Source organism: Salminus brasiliensis, chromosome 24 (assembly GCF_030463535.1).
Source record: "Salminus brasiliensis chromosome 24, fSalBra1.hap2, whole genome shotgun sequence".
Lineage (NCBI taxonomy): Eukaryota > Metazoa > Chordata > Actinopteri > Characiformes > Bryconidae > Salminus > Salminus brasiliensis.
The window spans coordinates 14,367,790-14,389,107 of NC_132901.1; the positions used below are offsets into that span (position 1 = coordinate 14,367,790).

At 39.4% G+C, this 21,318-nt stretch overlaps 1 protein-coding gene across 2 annotated transcripts in view; it reads right to left on the minus strand.

Moving 5' to 3' along the window:
- lrba (LPS-responsive vesicle trafficking, beach and anchor containing) overlaps positions 1 to 21,318 on the minus strand; it is a 295,746-nt gene that overhangs the window by 241,943 nt on the left and 32,485 nt on the right. For both annotated transcript variants that reach the window (XM_072669753.1, XM_072669751.1), the window contains exons 2-13: positions 16,687 to 16,918; positions 14,845 to 14,945; positions 11,118 to 11,213; positions 10,304 to 10,425; positions 8,647 to 8,773; positions 6,442 to 6,561; positions 5,201 to 5,347; positions 4,429 to 4,626; positions 3,332 to 3,465; positions 2,884 to 2,992; positions 1,296 to 1,448; positions 878 to 1,046 (exon numbers count right to left, since the gene is read on the minus strand). In XM_072669753.1, the coding sequence (XP_072525854.1) occupies positions 878 to 1,046; positions 1,296 to 1,448; positions 2,884 to 2,992; positions 3,332 to 3,465; positions 4,429 to 4,626; positions 5,201 to 5,347; positions 6,442 to 6,561; positions 8,647 to 8,773; positions 10,304 to 10,425; positions 11,118 to 11,213; positions 14,845 to 14,945; positions 16,687 to 16,918 (1,708 nt within the window). The remainder of the gene's footprint in view (positions 1 to 877; positions 1,047 to 1,295; positions 1,449 to 2,883; positions 2,993 to 3,331; positions 3,466 to 4,428; positions 4,627 to 5,200; positions 5,348 to 6,441; positions 6,562 to 8,646; positions 8,774 to 10,303; positions 10,426 to 11,117; positions 11,214 to 14,844; positions 14,946 to 16,686; positions 16,919 to 21,318) is intronic.

Here is a 21,318-nt window from a genome sequence, read left to right on the forward strand (position 1 = left end):
ATGTATGTGAGGTCATGTGTAACATACTAACGTCCAATCAGGCCTGTAGCCATCTCCGATCAACAACAGTATCTAGAACTAAGCTCTGTGTTATTAGAGTTTTGCTAACTGGTATTTTAGTGCGGTGCTGTTGTCAGGCTGCTAATAAGAAAATAAGGCATTATAAGCCCTAGTTTGTGTTGAATGGGGCATTCTGAGCGTGGAAGGTGCACCATGACTTTCCGAAAAAATAAACAAAAAACTGTGTTAGGGCAAGAAAATGCGGAGACAACCACAAAGCAAAGACAAATGATTTCTCTGTTCCATTCGGGGATAGATACGCATTTCAGCAGGTGCAAGAACTGTGAAAGAAACCCCAAAGCACAGTGCAGAAGCTAAATAAGACAAAATATGAAAATGAGGAGTAACTAAACCAGTCTGTTTTCTGTGTGCTTACTGAATAATAACCATAGTTCGTCTGAGGACATCTATACCCAATGATCACAATGTTTAATCATGTGCAGTTCATTTCTAACTGAAAGTTACATGTGATTCAAACTAAATTACACTGTAATATTATCTGAATGACTTTTGACTTCAAGTGCAGATTCTAAACATTCAGTTAATATAACAGTGTTTAAAGGGATATTTGTTTGTGATTTGAATTTCATCAAAACTTATTGCATGTTTTTGTTTATAGAAACAAAAATATTTAAGCTATTTGTGTCATTGTTTTGACACCAAACAAATATACAAACCCAAACATGTTCACACATATGTATTATATGATTAAGTAATTGTAAACTGCAGAGAAAACAAATGTAATAATCTTTTTGAAGGTTATGGGGTATTTTTTTGTGCTGATCCCCAGCCTGGTGTGTGTGCGCACAGGTCTTACCAAGGCCTTTGGGTGTGACACCGCTGCGGTCCTGGGGGTTCACCACCCAGTAGTAGTATTTAAGAGTGTGCATGACCTGCAGCACTGTGCCCACTCTACGCACCGCGTTATAGATGGTCACTGTGCTGATGAACTCAGTGGCCAGATATGTGTACAGGGTCAGCTGCACCTGAAGTGGGTAACAAACACACACTACGTATTAAGTATATTCAACAGAATCATCTTGCATCTCCTTATCAAAATGCAATCTCCCTTTTTGAGAAACTGTAGCTCCACCTCAGTTTATACAACGCTGCCAAATTAGCAGCTATCCTAAAACTGGCTTGATTAAATGACAACTGCAACCACAAACGAATATATCTGCAGGGAGAGCATGACGAGATGGCGTGGACTGCCGAGAATATCTGTTTGTGCTAACCTTTGCTGGTGCATGGATCCATACGGCAGGATTGAACAGGATGTGGTCGCACAGCTGTTTCAGCAGCAAGACACCATTTGGCAGGTTGCTAAGGTAACGTGCAAAGGTCAAGAAGATGTCCATCACTGGTCTCGTCACATGAACTTTGGAAGACTAAAGGCGAATACACACATAAAAAATATATATATAAAGAAAAGACAAAATAAAGAGTTCATAATACATAATGGGGTTTGGTTAAGTTATCTGTTTACTGCTCAATTTTGTCCTTGCCTGATTTGTCCAAGTTAAACACCTGCTCTGAACATTAATATAGCACCTAGGGTGTAACAGAGTGTAAGACTAAAAGTCTACAGAGTCATGGGCACTTTGCAGGAAAATCCCCAAAAAAGTAAGGAAGGAAAGAGAAGAAAGACACAGAAAGAAAGTAGCAGAACTGTACATGAGTGTATATCAAACAGAAAATGTCATGAAATCATTCCAAGATTTTACACGATCCACATTTCAGCATTGAACACTGCACATTTAATTAGAAGATGAAAGAATGTGACTGATGTGGAGAGAGATGCGGTTTCACTTGTTCCTAAAAGAAAAGAATTCGGCCTTAATTGCTGTCATGACTTGCTTTTAAATGTTACAACTAAAATTATACGATAAGATGGAACTGACAGGATTTTGCCAGTGACACTCATTAACTCTGTATTCAGCACTTTGAGATCTTTCTGTTATCTTTTGTTAAACTTTTGTGTGGTTATGTCATTTATAAAATTGATAGTGGCATGTCTGAAATCTGAAACCCTCTAAGCCATGTTATAAAACTCCCATTACATTACACCTACTGAATTTATATAATGTGGTGCAGATTAATTTAATTTAATTTAATTCAATTCAATTTAATTTTAAGACCAACAAATGTAATTTAAACATTGTGAGTGTTACCCATACTGCTGCCATGTGCACAAACATATGGCACACAAACCACTGGGAATCTCCAGTGATCACTTTGTACCATCAGAACATTTTGTCTGTGTCAGGCAAGGCTAAAGCGTACAATATGTATGTATTTTGCCATTAAATGGAGTTTAGTGGGACGGTTACTTTTTATTTAAAAAAATAAATTAAGCAAATGATCAATAAATAAAATTGTGTGTAATGGGAGGTTTAGTTGGCCAGTGGATATTGTCAACTTATAGAATGCATATGCGCATATAGTTAAATGCAGAGCTGTACAATATGGGCATAAAATGCAATGTTCAATAAAGCTAATCACTTCAGAAAGTAATCACTTAACCTCTCCTTTAAACAACCACTAAATACTAATATCTAATAGATACTACATCAAAACAGCACACTTTATAATAAACCATACTGTTAAACAAAAACAGTCAACTGTAATGAACAAGACAGACAACAGGATACCAGACACTAGTGCATGATTTACTGACCATCCTCCAGCACAGGTAAGGCTGTGGCTAAGATTGGGTTAAGCTAAGTTCTGGTCAGGCTAGGGCTAATGGCTAATCAGAGACTAAATGTAAACAAAGGGGAAGGACAAGGAACATGAACACCAGAAGAGCAAATGGCTACCCACCTTCTCCAGAGAGTAACCGATAACTAGGAAGCCCTTACAGGCTAGCACCTGCTCCTGCATCGCTACAGAGTTCTTCAGGAGCTCCATCATAAACGACAACAATGTGCAGCTGGGAAGGAGTGGAAAGGAAAAGGTGGTATTAGTATGAATATAAAAATGTTTTCATTCATTCAGCATTTCGTCAGAAACGGATAATTAGAAAGTAGGTCCCTGGTGTAGACAGATAATACATGGAGGACAATGAAGAAATGTGTTTCGCATTGCAGTAGGCAAAATATCACAGTCAAACACGCCTTGGACAAGCAACTGTATTCAGGTTAATGAGTTAAATGTTCTGAGTACATTTATCAGATAAGCTCTTGCTTTAAACTCATAAAAATAGTGATGGAAAAGTGTGTGTGTGTGTGTGTGTGTGTGTGTGTGTGTGTGTGTGTGTGTGTATCCTCACCAGACCGAAGTGTCGAGTTCTTCGCTGGTGTGCTGGGTGAAGTCCAGCTGTGTGAAAAGAGGAAAGAGTACCTGCACTCCTCCAATAGAGTGGATAGCACTCTGAACAGAGTGTGTCACAACAGCTTTCACATCCTGCAGAGACAGAAATTAATACAGAACAGAAATAAATAAACACAAATTTTTTTTATACTTTACCTTATCTAGGACTGGGCAATAAGATGACTAAAGTATTGTTATTGGAATAAGCTAAATCTCAGTCATGTCACAGTAGGCATTTCTGAGCATAGTGTGAATATCGTCAGTACTTCTAGACATACTGAATATCTACTTGTTTTAATTACAAGAGCATAATTACTTCTGCTTAATTGATCATGTCAGGGTTGTGTGAGCTTATAGAAGTGGATTGAGGTCCGGAAGGTCGATGGCTAAATCCCCAGAACAAAAATAAGCATAAATGTACTGCAGTGATAAAATTATCATCACATCAGCCCAACCAAATTATAGGAAAGTCTGTTCACTCGGCAGCCATCTTTGCGAGACCAGGCTCCCATTTCTATGAATGAGGAGAGACCCAACTTAAAGCATATTAGGTTTGAAGTTGGGTTAAGTCACTGATAAAATCTGACAAAAACCTCATGAATAGATTGTAGCGTTCATCTTAATAATGAACAAAAACATGATTTTGAGTTTGCTCTCCAACTCCATATTGAAGGAGGGCAAGCTGATTGGTTCTCTTGGTTGAAAGTGCTATTATCCTTAGTTTACTGTTATCTGGGTATTTTGCAAGAACAAGAATTGCAATCATTTCTTCTCAAATAGGCTCTAGTACATGTTCGCTGTATACAGAGATGTGCTGTGCCCTTGAGAACCGTTTGTTTGTGTGCATGTGACAGTGATGTACACTGATGTGAACAGTTGACCAGGTGATGCATCAGTGTCTTAATTACAGCAATGAGCCGCTCATACAGCCACCTGCTGAAACACACAGCTGTGCCATTGGGCCTCTTGACGAAGCTGTGCCACGGGGACCAGACAAGAGAGCAGACAGAGAGAGAAAGAGAGAGAGCGAGAGAGAATGTGTGTGTGTGTATGTACCTGCAGCATTAGGGCGTGAGGTGAGTGTACGAAGATGGAAGCGTTGTCTTTGGGGGACGACTCCAAGCACAGCTGAGCGTCGGTTGCTCTAGGGTTGTAAGTGAAAGCAATGCTGCCGGAGAGTTTCCCATCATACAACAAGGTTTTATGATGCTCCGCAAATAACAGGTCACTCTCTGCCTTATATTTAAATGTGCCCTGGGATAATAAAAAAAAGAATATTACTATTATTATTATTGTGCAGATCCAAAAGTGCTAAGAATAAATATAAACAAACATAAGATCAGGTCATATGCAAACGTTTGCATATGACTGTTCAAATGACAGGTTGATCATGTAGCACTTCATCATGTAGCACTTCATCTTGTAGCGTTCTACAGAAAGCAAACTTAAATGGGTCATATTCTGCACATTTTCAACTTATTTAGTTGAACATTAAGTGCTGAACATCTTAGAACATCTGACCAGGATTACCATAATGTCTGAATACAACTGCAACTTTCAACAAAAAACAATAAAAATGTTTGAAGAACTTCAGGAACCTGTATTGTTTTCTAAATGACTTCAAATACACAGTTGGGTGCAACATTTTCAGATTTGTTGAGCATTCTTGTGTTTCTATGTGCGAGTTTAAATAGTAGGTCACATTGATAAACTCAGAAACGAAACCAGCACACCGGGAATTCCCACGACTCTCTCGATTACCCTCTTGGGCATTGTCTCCAGGGTTGGTGTTGTGGAACACAGCTGTAATCTCTAGAATGAGCTCTACCTTGTATCCAGGGCCGAGCTGATAGATGGCGAGGATTTGTGCCGCGCTGAGCGCTTCACTGAACAGATACACTGCCCCCATCTGGCCGCAGAACACACGGTTAGCGTCCGCAGTCTCCGACGAGCCCAGGAAACACTTATCAAAAGTCTGCCCAGAAGAAAAATATATAAGATAAAGGATCCTTGTAGTCCTTTGTGAACTTGCTTCAGGCCGATCATTTGCAGCTCAAACTATTTTTTATTATTATTTTTAAAATAATGAATATTTGTATCATGAGGAAATAAATAATGGGTAAATGTGATGTATTAAGTAAACATAGGTAAAGTTACAAAACATACCAGTAGATACAGTCAAAATATGAAAACTGAGTTGTAAAAATTATTTAATAATAATAATAATAACAACAATAACGCAAATTAATAGTTATTAAGTAAAGTCTGCTGAGATGATTTTGCTTCAATTTGGCAACCCAGACCAAATGAATGCATTTCAATGACACTTTAGGTCTAAACTGATGGGTTTGTCTTGCCCACACACAGAACAGTAATGTCAGTCCCTCCTGGCGACAGGTGCCAGGCAACCTGCCTCACTGCTGGTAAAAACGACAGCAAAAGTGAGTAAGAGGGAGAGAGGAAGGGAGAGAAAGGGGGGCAAACAGAGACAGACCAAGGGAATGAAAAAGAGAGAGAGAGAGAGAGAGAGAGAGAGAGAGAGAGAGAGAGAGAGAGAGAGAGAGAGAGAGAGAGAGAGAGAGAGAGAGAGAGTACTGTCTAAAGTACTAATCTGAATATAATGGTTAAAATAAAACATGTTACTAAAATACATCAGTGCTAAAAGGAAGCATTGGTTGCTGATGGTAAAATAAACCTGTATATGAGGTTTCTGACACTCTGACACATTATTATCTTATATTTAGAATATAGCATCTTTTTTTGGAATCTATGCATTGTGCCTGAGAGGTGTTTCCGCAGAGCAGTGCCCTGTTACCTTGATTAAACAATGGCTCTGAATGCTCACATGTAGTCCACTTGTCTGCAGCCCGAATGACAAAACTACCAAACATCAGCTGTATTAATTTAACTATATTTGGAGTAAGGGGGTGGGGCTGGATAAACACTAAAAATATTAAATGTAGAAACTAAATGTAGAAACAGTAGATCAATAAAGGGATTTATGTATGAAGAAAACATAGAATGTATTTATATTATAAGTGAAGGAGGACATTGTTTTGTGATACTTACGTCACTCGTGTTGACGAACCAGGTGATTTCTCCGTAGGAGGCCAGTTCCCCGTTAACATAGCAGCTAATCTCACTGTTCTTCCAGCGATTATAGATGTGCACTATGGTCACCATGTACCACTGCAGCACACACACACACACACACACACACACACACACACACACACACACACACAAACACACAAACACACAAACACACAAAAAAAGTAATTTATACATATATTCATTCAGTAGAACAGCACAGACAGGGAGAGATTATTGTTAAGATGGAGAGCACTGTGCAGAACAGACCAGTGGGATGTTGATTAAAGAATGAGACGGAGAGAGACATATTAGATAACAGCCAAACACAGAAAGGAACATGAGATATGATATGTAACATAAGATATACACAATTCCTAGTGATTAGCCACCTATACCACTTGTTATGAAACCATCTGTTTACAAACATTCACTATTGGTTATTTTATCATCTGAGCAATGACTTTCTTACTGCCAATCAAGCTGCCAAACTTGCAGCTCTTCTCAGAAACGCGCTAAGCTTGTCTTCTGGTGCTGTTGTGGATTTGATCTGTGTGCATTAATTGCCTTTTTTTTAGACCTTATGATAGCTACCCAAACACATGCACAGTTGTTGCAATAGAGAGTGCAGTAACAGTCTGTCCAAACACTGATTTTATGCAGACAAAGGATTTGTAAATTGCACATTTCGCATCGATTTACAAGGCTTAATTTTCTTCAATTGCAACAGACTAGCTGTTGGTTGTAAATCAATGACTTTTCTCTAAAAACGCCTTTTTTAGTTTACATTATTGTTTCTCCGTTTTGCTAAAAAGCCCTGACAGTTTACCTTTATACCATTTGAGGTAACGGAATGGTGCACCATTTCGAGTTATTAACTGGACCTGAACTGCTTAAATATCAATAAACACTGGAAATATTGGGGGTGTTCTAAAACTTTAACTGTACATCCATACGGTGCAAAATGTTACTTTGCGTAACTCGGTTATTTTTAAGACCAACCAAACATTATGTTAACATTATTAACATGAAAAATGTTCTTAATAACTTTTAACATTTTGATCTATAGCAGTAGTCCTATAGTAGTGCTGTAGACCCCGTTAGAGTCTTCTACACTGGAGCGTGGAATTCAAATCTTAGTTCAGACAGTAATGCCAGCATTTCTGACTATCTTTATGGTCTGTCTGTCACATACGCTAAATTTAAAACTGATTTACAAATGATCCACTTGTGTCACCGTTCAGGCACCTATGGAAGTGATCTACAGATTCTGAGCAGTGAAACTCAGTATAGATCACTACATTTATATAAAAAACACCTCAAAGTTTGTCTCATCTCTCTACATTTTAATATCTGATTCCTCCTGAGAAACCCAGTGGTCCACTTTAGCCCCTCTGGCTACAATCGCACCTACTTTAGCATCTGAAGTTTCCATTTTCTGATTAAAAAGCAAAGTGGAGGTGGTTATCCCCGAGATAAGATTTCTCTGGAGGCAAGGGGATGGAGCTGAGGCCAAAAATAAACCCGCAGCATGTCCCACAGTAAGCTCCAATAAAGCCCTCGTAGAGTTCCTCAGGCTTGAGAAGATGAATCTGAGTCACATTCGCTCATCTACCTGACTGAGGCCTATGTTAGAATGGCACAGTTTAAAATAAGCTAGGGGGTACATGCTTGTGTGTGGGCTAGAGCAAACACACAAAAGTTTTTAGGCCACGAATTATAGGGCAAGCATTCTGACTGCTGTGCTTGATACTATAGTGAAACCAGAAAATCACTCGCTGTAATCAGACTTGAAATTAAAGGAGGATACACAATGATTTGCAAAAAAGCCTATCTTCAGCACCTGACCTCCCTAATACTCTTGTGTGTCTGAATGCAGTCAAATCCTTACAGCAATGTGCAATCAAAATGACTTCTTGGCTTCCACAGACATGTAGAAGCAAGTATTAACACCGTTAATTTCAGAAAAATTATTTAATGGATAAGCAGATGTCTACAAATTTCAAAATTGTACTGCATTTGTAACCCTTTAAATAATACCTGAATATACAATGATGAGCTTGTTTACCTCCTGATATGTGACTTATTCATCATCCTGCATAGGTTCATGCTCTGTGTTCATGTATTGGTGATTATTACAGGGAGGAAACGTAATGAAAGTAATGATAGAGAGTCAAACCAAACCTTCTGTGGTTTGAAGTCATATTTGACGCAGTGCTGGAAGCCCTTTCCTTTGGACTTTAACGACGTCACGATCAGACAGCCACCCACAAAGTGTGCAGAGTAACCCAGGCCTTTACTTGTGCGAAAACTAGGACGGAGAAATGGAATACAAAATAAAAGTGAATAAGAATACAGAATTTATTTGAACAGCATAACAAACTACACTCTACATCAGGGGTGGGAAACGGGGACCAGAGTTCAGTTTGCTGATTTCCCTGCTATAACAGACCTTGTAAAGCTCACAATTAGCAGGTGAGTTCAATCAGGCATGCTTAAGTAGGACAAGCATAAAACTATGAATCCAGCCCTCCGGGACCGGTGTTGCTTACTACCGCTCCATATGGATGGTCCACACAACAAAACAAGTCTGTGAGACACTACTTAACAGCTCTGCATGGTTAGAGAGTATGTAGGCATGCAGTTACCATCATGCTAATAAGTAGAGCATGAGCCTTCATTACTTCTTCCTTTATGTTAGCCTTGTAGCTCCAGTACAAAGACATCAGACACCAAACATCCCTTGGCTGACTGACTACATTTTGGAATAGGGGTTGATTTGGGCCAAATTATTACTTTCATGAAGTGATTCCAATAAAATGTGAGGTGGCATGGTTCTTTTAAAGGGCATAAATCCCCATAATCCTATTTTATCCCCAAAAAAGTCCACTTTAGGTTTCTGTGGAGTTACAAACCAACTCTACTGTTCTGTATTGTGCCTCATTCAAAACCCTCAGGGTGGGTTAAAATAGCCTCGACATGAGAATAAACTGTTTTGCAGCCATGTTACTAGATTACCACATTAAACTTAGATTTAAAAAAAGTAAAGCTTAAGAGAGCTTAACTACTGCACGAATGTTAGCGTCAAACAACAAAAAGCCAAAGGAGCCAAGGGAGTGTAATCCACTGGCAGCACAGCTCTTCAGCTTCATCTGAGTGTTTAGAATTTACAGAGCTAATCTCAGAGCTAATCTCTATTTAAATCCACTCTGAGCGAACACCAGCTTCTTCAGAGCTCAGTTATCATTCCGTAAAGTCAAAACAGCACCTCCTGAATAAATTAGATTTTGACAGAAATTAATTATAGGCTGAAAATGGGACAGGACAGAGGCCTTGTTATATACGGTCTCTGCTAGAGAGAGAGAGAGATGTAGAAGAAAGGGGAGAAGGGATAAAAGAAAAAAGGAAACTGAAAAGCCAGAAAAAAATTACTCATCTCAAAAATGTTATCATTTGCATTTCAACAAATGTAATTACTCATCTGTACTTCAAGCAGTGATGTGAGGTACAACAAGGTTAAATATTCATCACAAACTCTTAATGTAGGTATTGTGATGAGAATAAACTGTTTCTGTTTTACAGAAAAAAGCATTTTTAGAATTTTGCCCTAGTCTCGGACTAAACCGGAATAACCCTATTTAGTCTACGTTTAGGGAACATGGACAATGAGCCAGTTTCAATGATTAATACTATATTTTCCTTATAATGAAAAAATCCCCAATTCAAAGAATTGGGTAGTCCAGCACTTCGCTTAATCCCTGTTCAGGAAACCCATGTATGTACAGCATCGTAGATTTTATCAAGGTAATTGAAGCCAGGAAAACTTGTGTGTGAGACCCACCAGTACAGGTAAGGCTTGTCTTTGTCCACATTGATGTTGTTGATGGGGTCCATACGCAGCCAGGTGTGAAAGGTGAAGCCATTCTGGTATGGCCACTTTGCAATGGGCGGCAGGGCAATGGCCTGTGAATGGAACACAATGCAAATACATTTTATAACTTATATAATACATTACTGTACAGACTTTAAAGGGGGGTTGAAGGGACACAGAAGGAGCACACGCAGCAGTTTGTCATGGATCTGCAGGTTTTGTCACCAATCTCAGTTCAATTCAATTCAAACTTGTCTGTGACAGAAAACTTCCAACATCAAATCAAATCAGATTTACTGTCACTGTTACTACACTGTTACACACATTTTATACAACACACCCTATATAGACTCTCCATGTACAATATTTGCACAGTTTAAAGCAATTTAAACGTACAGGTGTTATTTCATCTGAAATGTTTCCATTACTACTTACAACACACACTGGATAGGTGTGAACACAATTGTAGCATGAGTGGGGAGAAGTCTATGTGGCTGCAGTACATGTGGCATTACAGATAGTAAGGATGTCTCAGAGTAGCCATGTTTTAGTCAAATTAGCTAGTTTCTGAGTCTACGTCTCGCCTGCAAAACACAGGAAATCTGTTGACGGGTCTCAGTCATGTGACCTGGTTGAGACTTACTAGTGCATTTTACTAATCCAAACACACATCTACTTAGCATCAGGTCAATGTCACTTAAACCGCTCCAAAAGCAGAGCCAGGCCATATCTGAGGGCGAGCAAGGTAGAGTTTGAAGAGTCAGAAGTGATGTAATATGCTCACCGCAGCACTCTTCCCTGGGAAAGTGAAGAAGGCATCAGGTCCAGTTCGGTTGGCCATGGACTTCAGCACAGACAGTAGCTTCACTGCATGGGGAGGCTGGAGAGAAAGTAAATATTTACATTTACATTTACAGCATTTAGCAGTAAATATACACAGTTTAATTTTAAGTAATTACTAACTAACGTCCTCAGCTAGTGTCTATGGCCAATAAACACAGCATACAGATAGGCCTTAGCTAAGCTAAGCTAAACAAAAACTAAATGTAAACAAGATGTAAAACAGAGAGAAACCATAAACAAGGAAACCAAACACCGGCAGAGGGAGAACACGCAGGCGGTAAGCGTTTTGCTGAAGGCAGGGTGGATTCAGAGTACATACTGCTTCATTTACCACACTGGGAGTAAGAATAACCCAAAAATCCCTACAGCATTTTACAGGCTAGTCATATGGACAGAGTAGGGTTTGAGCTGTGTGCATGTGTTTTGTGATTTTGTTAAGTTACTTTCTCTCCACCCCAGCCTGCCTCTGGATAATATTGTGATAATAATAATAATTATTATTATTAATAATACAAATAATACAATTATTAATAAAATGGCTTAACAAAACAGGCAAACATTTATAAAACAAAACAAATAAAATATATTTTATATGATTATTTTGTGTGTTGAAATAAAACATTTTACTCTCACAAGAGGTCTTGTGAGGCTCCACCAAAGTTACAGAAGCACTCTGGGCTTCTGGACAGACACCATTCTCGTATCATAGCTAGTGTACTGTAAAAAGATTATGAAGCTGTGATAAGGTCAAATTGCTACATAGTGCTATTATATAAACTAGCAAAATAATTATTAATAATAATTAATTTTAGTAAATAATTATTCAGGTCACATTAAATATAGCAATTGAAACAGAAGCATTTATTAATGCATGTCAATGTCACGGTCACAAACACAAGAAAAATAAAAAATCTTGCCATAAAGGCAACTCTGATATAGAATTTGAATAATAATATAATATATATAATAATAATAATATTTTAATCGTTTTTTTTCCTGTTAAAGGAACATACTGCAGTGTGTGTGTGTGTGTGTGTGTGTGCACACACAGAGAGAGAGAGTAATGGTGATGCATTCTGAGTGTGTCGTCCCTGGTGTGTGTGCTTTATATCACTACACCCTCAGGCTGTGCCAACCAGAGAAATTAGGAGGCACTTTCTCGGACATGTTGATTGTTTGTGCTGATTGATGATGCTGCTCCTCGATTTCCCTCGTCCTTAATGCTGAATCTAGAGCCCAATACATCAAAACACATGAACACACAATCTATTTCTACTGCTATACACCTCCCTGCCCCGCTTAGACTACGGTCCACACACATCATAGCTAGAGAAACAGGTCTGTTTATCCTGATAGGAAAATTCTATATAATAATAACTCAGAGCAGAAAATTGTTCATAATTAGGGCTGCAACAATCACTGCAAACATCGAGATGGCATGGCAACAGTGGTGGGGTCCACATCTGCGAATATTTTCCAGATATTTTCCAATATTTTGTTTTGTTTTCCCATGAGGGCACAGCTAAGTAAAGCACAGTTAGAACACCCTTTTCTGTCACTTGCTATGAGTGGCATGTCCCCAGAAGAATGTACAAAAAAAATCCAGCGACATTCTTCACTCAACGGTCGCATGAATTAAAGTTTGTATAAGAAATGGAGCGCTAGTTCTGCAGCCGCTTTCAGTGTGTTACAGCCCAGTTAGTCACGTGCTGAAAAACATGCAGTTATTGACCATAAATTATAGGAAAAACTCAATTTCAGCCCTAATAAGCCTTAATATTTACACCCATCAGGTATAATATTAAAAGCCACTGACGTGAAATGAAGAATGTTGATTATCTTGTTACAATGGTGGTGCCAAAGGTTGGAATACGCATATCAGACAGAAAGTGAACAGTCAGTTCTTAGCTAATGTAATGGATGGAAGAGGTGTATTGGCTAATGGGCAAGCGTAAGGAGCCGATGAGTTTGACAAGAGCCAAACTGTGATGACTAGATGACTGGGCCAGAGCATCTCCAAAACAGCAGGTCATGTGGGGTACAGTGGTCAGTAACTACCAAAAGTGGTCCAAGTAGGGACAATTAGTGAACTGGCCTCAGGGTTAATATGTGCTCACAGAAGGGCTACTGTAGCACAAACCACTGAAAAACTTAATGTTGGCTATGTTTCTGGAATCCATGCCTCATGGCTCAGAGGAGTTTCAGCAGCACAAGGTATATGATTTGTTTGGTATTTATATTAAGTATTTAGATAACGAGATTACATTAACTGCTGATTTTTAGCAGTGAACTGTCAAATAATCCAGTTCTCCGTAATCAAGTGGTCTCAGTGCTTACAATTTAGAATAGAAAGTAACGGTGGGATTCTCCCAGATACATTTGCTGCATGTCAATATTGGTTTAAATGTCCATTTACATATGTACATACAGTTCAGTCCAGTAGGTCGCACACAATACCTACGGCGCATATGGACTGGTATGTCACTGCCGACCATTACTTAAACTAAGCAGTTATTTTCAACTTTAATTAATTAGGTATACTTAGTGGGTATATAGTCAGCACTCTTAATGCTGCACTATGTAGCATGGTGAACTGACATTCACATGGTGTTTGTGACAAATGTTTTTTGTGAATGTGTTATCCTATCAAATAAGGATAGTTCAGTAGTTATGAGCAGTGCTTAAATAAAAAAAATATTTCAAAATGATCATTTATATTTGACATAATATATAGTGTATATTTGTTAGCATATAGAGTTTATACTTATGCATGATTCCCACCAATACTAATAAATCTGCACAAGGCTAACATCCGATATCAGATGAGCCCTGTTTATTTCAGTAAACAAAACGCAGACACAAACCTTTTTTTAGGACATTAAGCGAGCTTGTGTTGCAATCAATCTGCCTATCAACCTACCTACAGAACTATCTATGCATGCAACCAAGCAATGACTTGTGAAGGCAGAATTGACCATTTTTTTTACTTTTGTGGTGATCCTGCTTTTGTTAATTTTATAAGTGGAATCAATGACTGTATAAAACATGGACACAGTGGTTTCATTCTCTTCAAATCTATAGAAATGAGGCCAAAATTGCATTTTGTCAAATTTGCAACCAGAGTTTGTACAGGAGAGACCAGCGGCGGGGGCCAGACTCACCTACTAATTTCTCTCAGACCTGTACTGAGATTATAATGCAGAAACAAAGCAGGTCCCCCCCTAGATACCCAGTTTCTCTGGTAAGTGTACTGTTTCAATAATAAACGTGCCATTGATGTATTTTATTATGACATGGTTTACATTTTCATTAATTTACAGTAACCAAACTTGGCTCTTTTTGTTCCGTTTGCCACTGAGACAAACGCTCCAGTTTCAGCATGTAACAGGGAGAATTTAAAAAAGACAAAAAACGCTGTTATAAACCGTATCTGACCACGTCCAGACCAGCAAATAAACGTGACAAGAGCGCTGGCCAAGACAGAGTACAAATACCTCCAAGTCCAGCCCATCTAACTACAGTAACATTAGCTGACTGGTTTACAACTAATTAGGTCACATTGACCATTTTAACACCATTAACACTAACATTATTACTACATAAAAAAGGACAAACTGATATCAGGACAGTTTTCTAGCACAGTCCGCACACAGACAAAATAGTCATACCCATTGGCCTTTCTCTCCCTGCAGCTTACTGAAGAATAGCTTCAGCTCCTTCACGGTGATACTGTAGCTTGCCAAAACACCCAGCATATCCACAAGAAGATCTGAAACACCAGAGTGGAGAGAAAGCAGTGATTAAAAGGGAGAAAGTACATTTTTATGTGCATATCAGTAAGTTACACATTTCACACATTACACATTTTCAACTAAAAACAAAAAAACAATGCTCAAACAACAACTGTATAGAGGGTATGCACATGACATCATTGAGTCATTGAGACCACGCCTACTGAGTGGCAAAAAGACAGACTCAGTAGCAGCGTTTGAGTTCAGTGGAAAAGCTGCTAAAGCACAAGAACAAGAAAAAGCTGTTGTGTGAATCAGCAAGAAATTCAGAGCTATCCTCTGTTCCAGGAAAGCTCAGAAAAGCAAATAAATTGCTGCAATTCCAGAAATCCAGGGCCAGAAACGTGTGGGAGATTTTGGTGAAGTGACGCTGCTAAGTTTGGTTAAAATGGAAAACCAGCAAACCTGCATGAACCAGTCAGCTAAATGTGCCGGAAAATTCTTGAAAACACTCCCGAGAGCATTTACTCAACATTATGCTCTCAGATAGGAGGCTTTATCCTCTAAACAGGTGTGATTTGTGCCTCAGTTTGCTGGACCTTCTTGGCCACACTTCACTGTCTGGACTATTTGTTCTTTGGTAATTTGCATGAATCCAACTGTCCAACTGCCTTTACCTTGAGCAGATAATCACTTGTTTCTTTCCCGGTTTGGCCGTTTTCCCTAATAAACGCAGTCGTGTTGTAGGATGTTTTGCCACTCAACTAAAGGGGGCGTCTTCCAATGGAAATATGACATCAATACACATATACATACTATTAAAAAGCCATAACATTTTAGCTGCTGCATTTATTAAATATTTACTGTAGTATTAAATAAATTACTAATAATTATTGAATATATGGCCAAAATAAGACAGAAGTCAAGGTGGATGAGTGTGAACTGGCCAAAGGCGTCTCTACCTGCTGGCAAGGAGCTGTGTGTTTGAAACTAAACCTAAGAGGAGATAAATAATTACATAGCCGTATTCATTATTAAGAAACAATTAAAAGACTATTTTAGGACCCTTTAGTCCTATCTAGCACAGTCAGGGGTGTAATCTGTAAGATTAGCTAAAAATACGTGCGGAGGTAGCCTCTACTTAAGTTTATTCTGGCCCTCCTCTGGATGTGGATCACCAATATCTACCCGCTCCATTTCTCCCACTTAAGGGTTAGTCCTCAGAAACCTTGCAGTTACAAAAAATACACCGCCAGCTCGTAATCATTCAAACAAAATTAATGGTAATGCTACTGATCAGCAGCTGCATCCAGTGAAAAAACTAATTCAGGCTTAATAAAAAAGGCTGTGTAAAAGCAGCCATTTAAGATTTAGTGCTTTAACACAAATCCACGACACATTCTCCATTCTCATGCTACTTGTTTGCAAGAATTTGAAAGAAAAATGAAAGCGACGCTTCCTTAAACATAAGGGGCCACATAACAGTCACACCCACAAGCACTAATTCAAGCACTCCTAATTGTAAACCCCCACACCGTTCAGCTACATAGAAATGTCACACTGCGCTCAAAACAATATCCACATGTATGTGCCACTTTAATAAAGACCTGGATGCAGTTTGAGTGGGTTGAGACAAATGTGTGAGCATGCAGTTCCCAATCACTCTCTGAGAATCAAAAACTGCATAATCTAATAAAAAGTTATTTTAAAAGTGTGACAACAATGCTACATGATTGTGCAGTTCAATTTAGCAGAATCCTGTGTGTGCAGGTGTGTTACCTGCGATCATGCTGTCAGTGTTGTCTATGTGCTGCAGGACCAGCTGGATTAGCCCCACGTCCGTGCAGGCCTGCAGGTTCCTCACACTCTTTTTCAGAACGGCAGTGAAGATGCTCCACACCTCAGCCTGACAAGTTCCCTCACACTTATCCAGCAGCTCCACCATGCACACTATGCTCTCCGTCTCCTGGATGATAAAGTTCATCTCCAGATCGAACTGACCTCCAACCAGCTAGAAGAACAAAAACAGAGAGAGAGAAAGAGAGAGAGAGAGAAAATCAGCCCTTAGACATCATGGTTATTGTCAGCTGTAAATTTTCGCAGCTTACCAAAACAATTACAGGAAGTCTGTGGAAAGTGCAGATTACAAATGTTGAATTCTTGTGATTTGCTGTCTTTGTGATTTTATGCATCAAACTGTTGCTTCACAATTTGCTTACAGACATTTACAGACTTTACAATAGTGCTCAGTGCCTAGATCCCAGAGATCGCCACCTCAATGTAATCTATAGACGGACACAGTTCTTTTTACATTTTAGACAAGCAATAGAAATCAATGTGTTCTACATCAATCTTGGTTAACAGTTGCTAACAGTGATCATGTACACAAATTATTATTTTTTCTCCTGACATAGTGGTAGTGAGTTACTGAAGAAAGGAATCCAAAAAAACTAAACATTCATAACCACCGTTTCTAATTTCAGTTTCTAATAGTCCTGGTTTCACAGACAGAGATAAAGCCTAGTCCTAGACTGTATTTGTCTTTCAATGGAAAATCTTTTTTAAAATGCTGCACAGTCCAGGGCCAGGCTTAATCCCTGTCTGGGAAACAGACCCAACATCTATAGACAAACAATAATGTGAACTGCTGCTGTGCTGTGGTTGAAGGGGGTGTTCATGAGGACTGATAGGGGTCACTGAGCTCTGTTATACCTGGCTGCTCTGTCATGAAGCAGTCTGGGCAGAAAACATCTTTTAACTCCAGCGTGAATTGGTAGAACTAAACTACTGTTCAGGGGTTAACCTTTTGTAGGCTGGACAGACAGGCGGGTATATGAAAATGTGGTGTTTGTCACTTCAAAAAACTATGGATTAAAATCAGGCCCTTTTACAGTTTGCTGTCACAAGACAACGTTTCTCTAATTCTGCAGTTTTCTATTTTGTCATTTACATTATGTCAAAAGTTCATGATGAATGGACCAACAGAAATGACTAGGAATTAAATCTTTTTTTACACCAACTTAAACTTTTTTGAAGTTTTGTAAAGATGTAAAGAACTGTAAAGATGTAGTTTGGCACAGACAAGAATGTTTTAAAAATGTAACACTGTTAACATATGACAAAGAAAATATGCAGCATTTATTATTTACTGTATTATTACTTTAGAATTACATATGTTAGAAAAACCATAAAGAGCAATATGAACAAAATATTACCCTCTCCGGTTTCATCATCCTGTCTGAGCCCTGAGTAAATCTGTAACATCAAATCCAATAATTCTATCAAATCCTATTTCTAAACATCTGTCTACTCATATAAACACACTGTACACAGCTGGATTACTGAACACACACACAGGCCGACACTGACCACAACCTGACCTCTGACCTCCTGTCGGAGGAGACGCACCTGAACTATTCATGACTGCTGTAATCACCAATCACCACGGCAACAGCAGACGCCAGACAGCCCAGCCCATTAACCCAGATTAACCTCTATAATGCACTATGAGAGTGAGAGTGAAAGAGAAAGAGAGAGTGAGAGAGAGCCAGCGCGCGAGATGTATATATAGAGAGAGAAGTTGAACTTAACTGAGCTGAGAAAAGAGAGAGAGAAAACAGTTCGAGAGACACAGTATTTATAGCATTTCAAGTATTTGAATACTGGTAGTTGAAACCATTACCAGTGTATTTTCGCTGGTACTATACAAGCTACAGGCCTGTTAAATGCCCCCTTGTCCAATCAGAGAACCTTAACGCTGATACTAACCCAATCTTACATGGTGAGTTTCTGTAATAATATTTAGCTTTTCTGCCTTTACTCATGAAATGATATCCTGTGCGATAGTGTTTATATATACATATTACAATCCAATCTGACTGACGTCTTGATTGTTTGGCTTCCAGTCATTTTAATTTCTTTCTAATGAACATGTGTTAGTCTGCTTCTCGCAGTACTGTCTTTTTTTAAAAGTGTGATTCAAGAGTGAAAGATGTGGCAGGAAAATGTTTCTCCACATGGTTTTGGTGATTGGATTGTGGTTGGTGTGGCGCAACAGATAACACCACCACCTGCCACTGAGTTACAACTACACCATGTGGGAGACTGGGGTTCGATTCCCGGTCTGGGTGACTATGCTGCGCTACAGTAATAAGAGTCCTTGGGCAAGACTCCTAACACTACATTGGCCCACCTCTGTAATACGAGTGACCTTGTAAGTCACTCTGGATAAGAGCCTCTGCTAAATGCCATAAATGTAAATGTAAATGATCCGAAGATAAACGTCAAAAAACAGCCATGTAATCGCCGCACGCTCCTGTTTTACATGTGTATGGAAGAAAGGCTTAAAGACAAATGTTCCACTGTAAAACAGTTCCACATTGCAGACTGTTCAGCTATCTTTTGAGAACGCCTCACTGCTGCAGGACTACAGTGGGGCTCACTAGGGTCCTACAGAAAAAAGGTTTTAGGCTACAGTTTGAGTAGCTTGTGTTGTTAATTTAGACTCTCAAAATCCCAGTATGGCGATTTAGAGTAATTAAAAGTGAAAGAAGCTGATAGTAGCAGGCAGGTTATGGCAGAATAACTGTCTACACCTCATCCTCCACTTTCACCCTCAATGCAGAGGACTTGGCTTTGTGTATGAAATATGTAATATAAATACATTAGTCTTGCATAATCACCCTATGCCCTGCCCCCTCCATAAATCACACCCTGCCTGTGTGCATTCTGGGTAGAGGAGTGTTCGATGATAGGGCTGTAACGACTCTGAGACCACCGTGGAGTGATTAATGAAAGTGACACAAACTGACTCACACACATCCATCACACTTCGGCACAGACAGCGTGTTCAGGGTGGGATTGTATCACAGGCCCGGAACAAAGGTCAAGGTGTTAAAGCACTCTAACACACATACACTGACCGAAGGACGGACTGGAGCAACAGTATAGAAGAGGCACATACAAACAAGCAGTATCTGTACAGCAAGGAAGATATCCGTACAGCTAAACGTTTGCAAGGTACTGCAATACTTCAAAGCCAAAAAATAGCAGGAATGGAAGCTGCCGTCTTGTTTGTGATTGCAAAGTATAGGAAAACTGGAGTCAGAGCATGTGCAGTAGGGAGGTGGGAGGTAGGGCCGTGTGACTACGGAATCCCATCCATATTTCTTACTGGAATGTCCTCGGCATGTCTCTATACTGGAAGCACACACAGTGACGGAACTTGACTTCGACTACAACACAATGATGGCTCAGCAGGTTTGCAATTACACCAATATGTCATTTACTGTCTTGAAATACCTGCCTGTTCACAGTATCAGATGGTCAGTATTAGCTGCCTATCCACTTGGCCACAGCTGGCATCTTCTGGCATCATCTTATCGCCACTACGGGAAAAGGTAGTTGAATTGTATAAAACAGGAAAGGGATACAAAAAAGATATCCAGTCAGATAATGCCAGTCAGCAGTGTTTAAACTGTGATTAACAAATGGAAAATCAGGGGCTCTGTAAAAACCCAACCACAGTCTGGTAGACCAACAAAAATTCCGGCCACAACTGCCAAGAAAATTGTTCGGGATGAAAAGAAAAATCCACAAATAACATCAACTGAAATACAGGACTCTGAAACCTAGTGGTGTGGCTGTTTCAAGATGCACAATAAGGAGGCATGGTCGAGTTGCCAGAAGAAAGCCATTACTGCGCAAATGCCACAAAGTATCTTGCCTACAATACGTCAAACAGCACAGAGACAAGCCTCAAAACTTCTGGAACGAGGTAATTTGGAGTGATGAGACCAAAATCAAACTTTTTGGCCACAACCATAAACGTTACATTTGGAGAGGTGTCAACAAGGCCTACGATGAAAGGAACACCATTCCTACTGTAAAGCACGGAGGTGAATCACTGATGTTTTGGGGATGTGTAAGCTACAAAGGCACAGGAAACTTGGTCAAAGTTGAAGGAAAGATGAATGTAGTACGTTATCAGCAAATACTGGAGTCAAATTTGCACTCATCAGCCCGGAAGCTGCGCATGGGACGTACTTGGATGTTCCAAAATGACAACGATCCAAAACATCATTGGCTACAGCAGAACAAAGTTCTGGTTCTGGAGTGGCCATCTCAGTCTCCTGACCTCAATATCATTTAGCCACTTTGGGGAGATCTCAAGCGCGCAGTTCATGCAAGACAGTCCAGGAATTTACAAGAACTAGAGGATTTTTGCCAAGAAGAATGGGCAGCTTTACCATCTGAGAAAATAAAGAGCCTCATCCACAACTACCACAAAAGACTTCAAGTTGTCCTTGCTGTTAGAGGGGGTAATACACTGTATTAAGTGTGTTAACTGGGGTATGTAAACTTTTGATCAGGGTCATTTGAATGTTTTTGGTTGTCATTATGATTTAAACA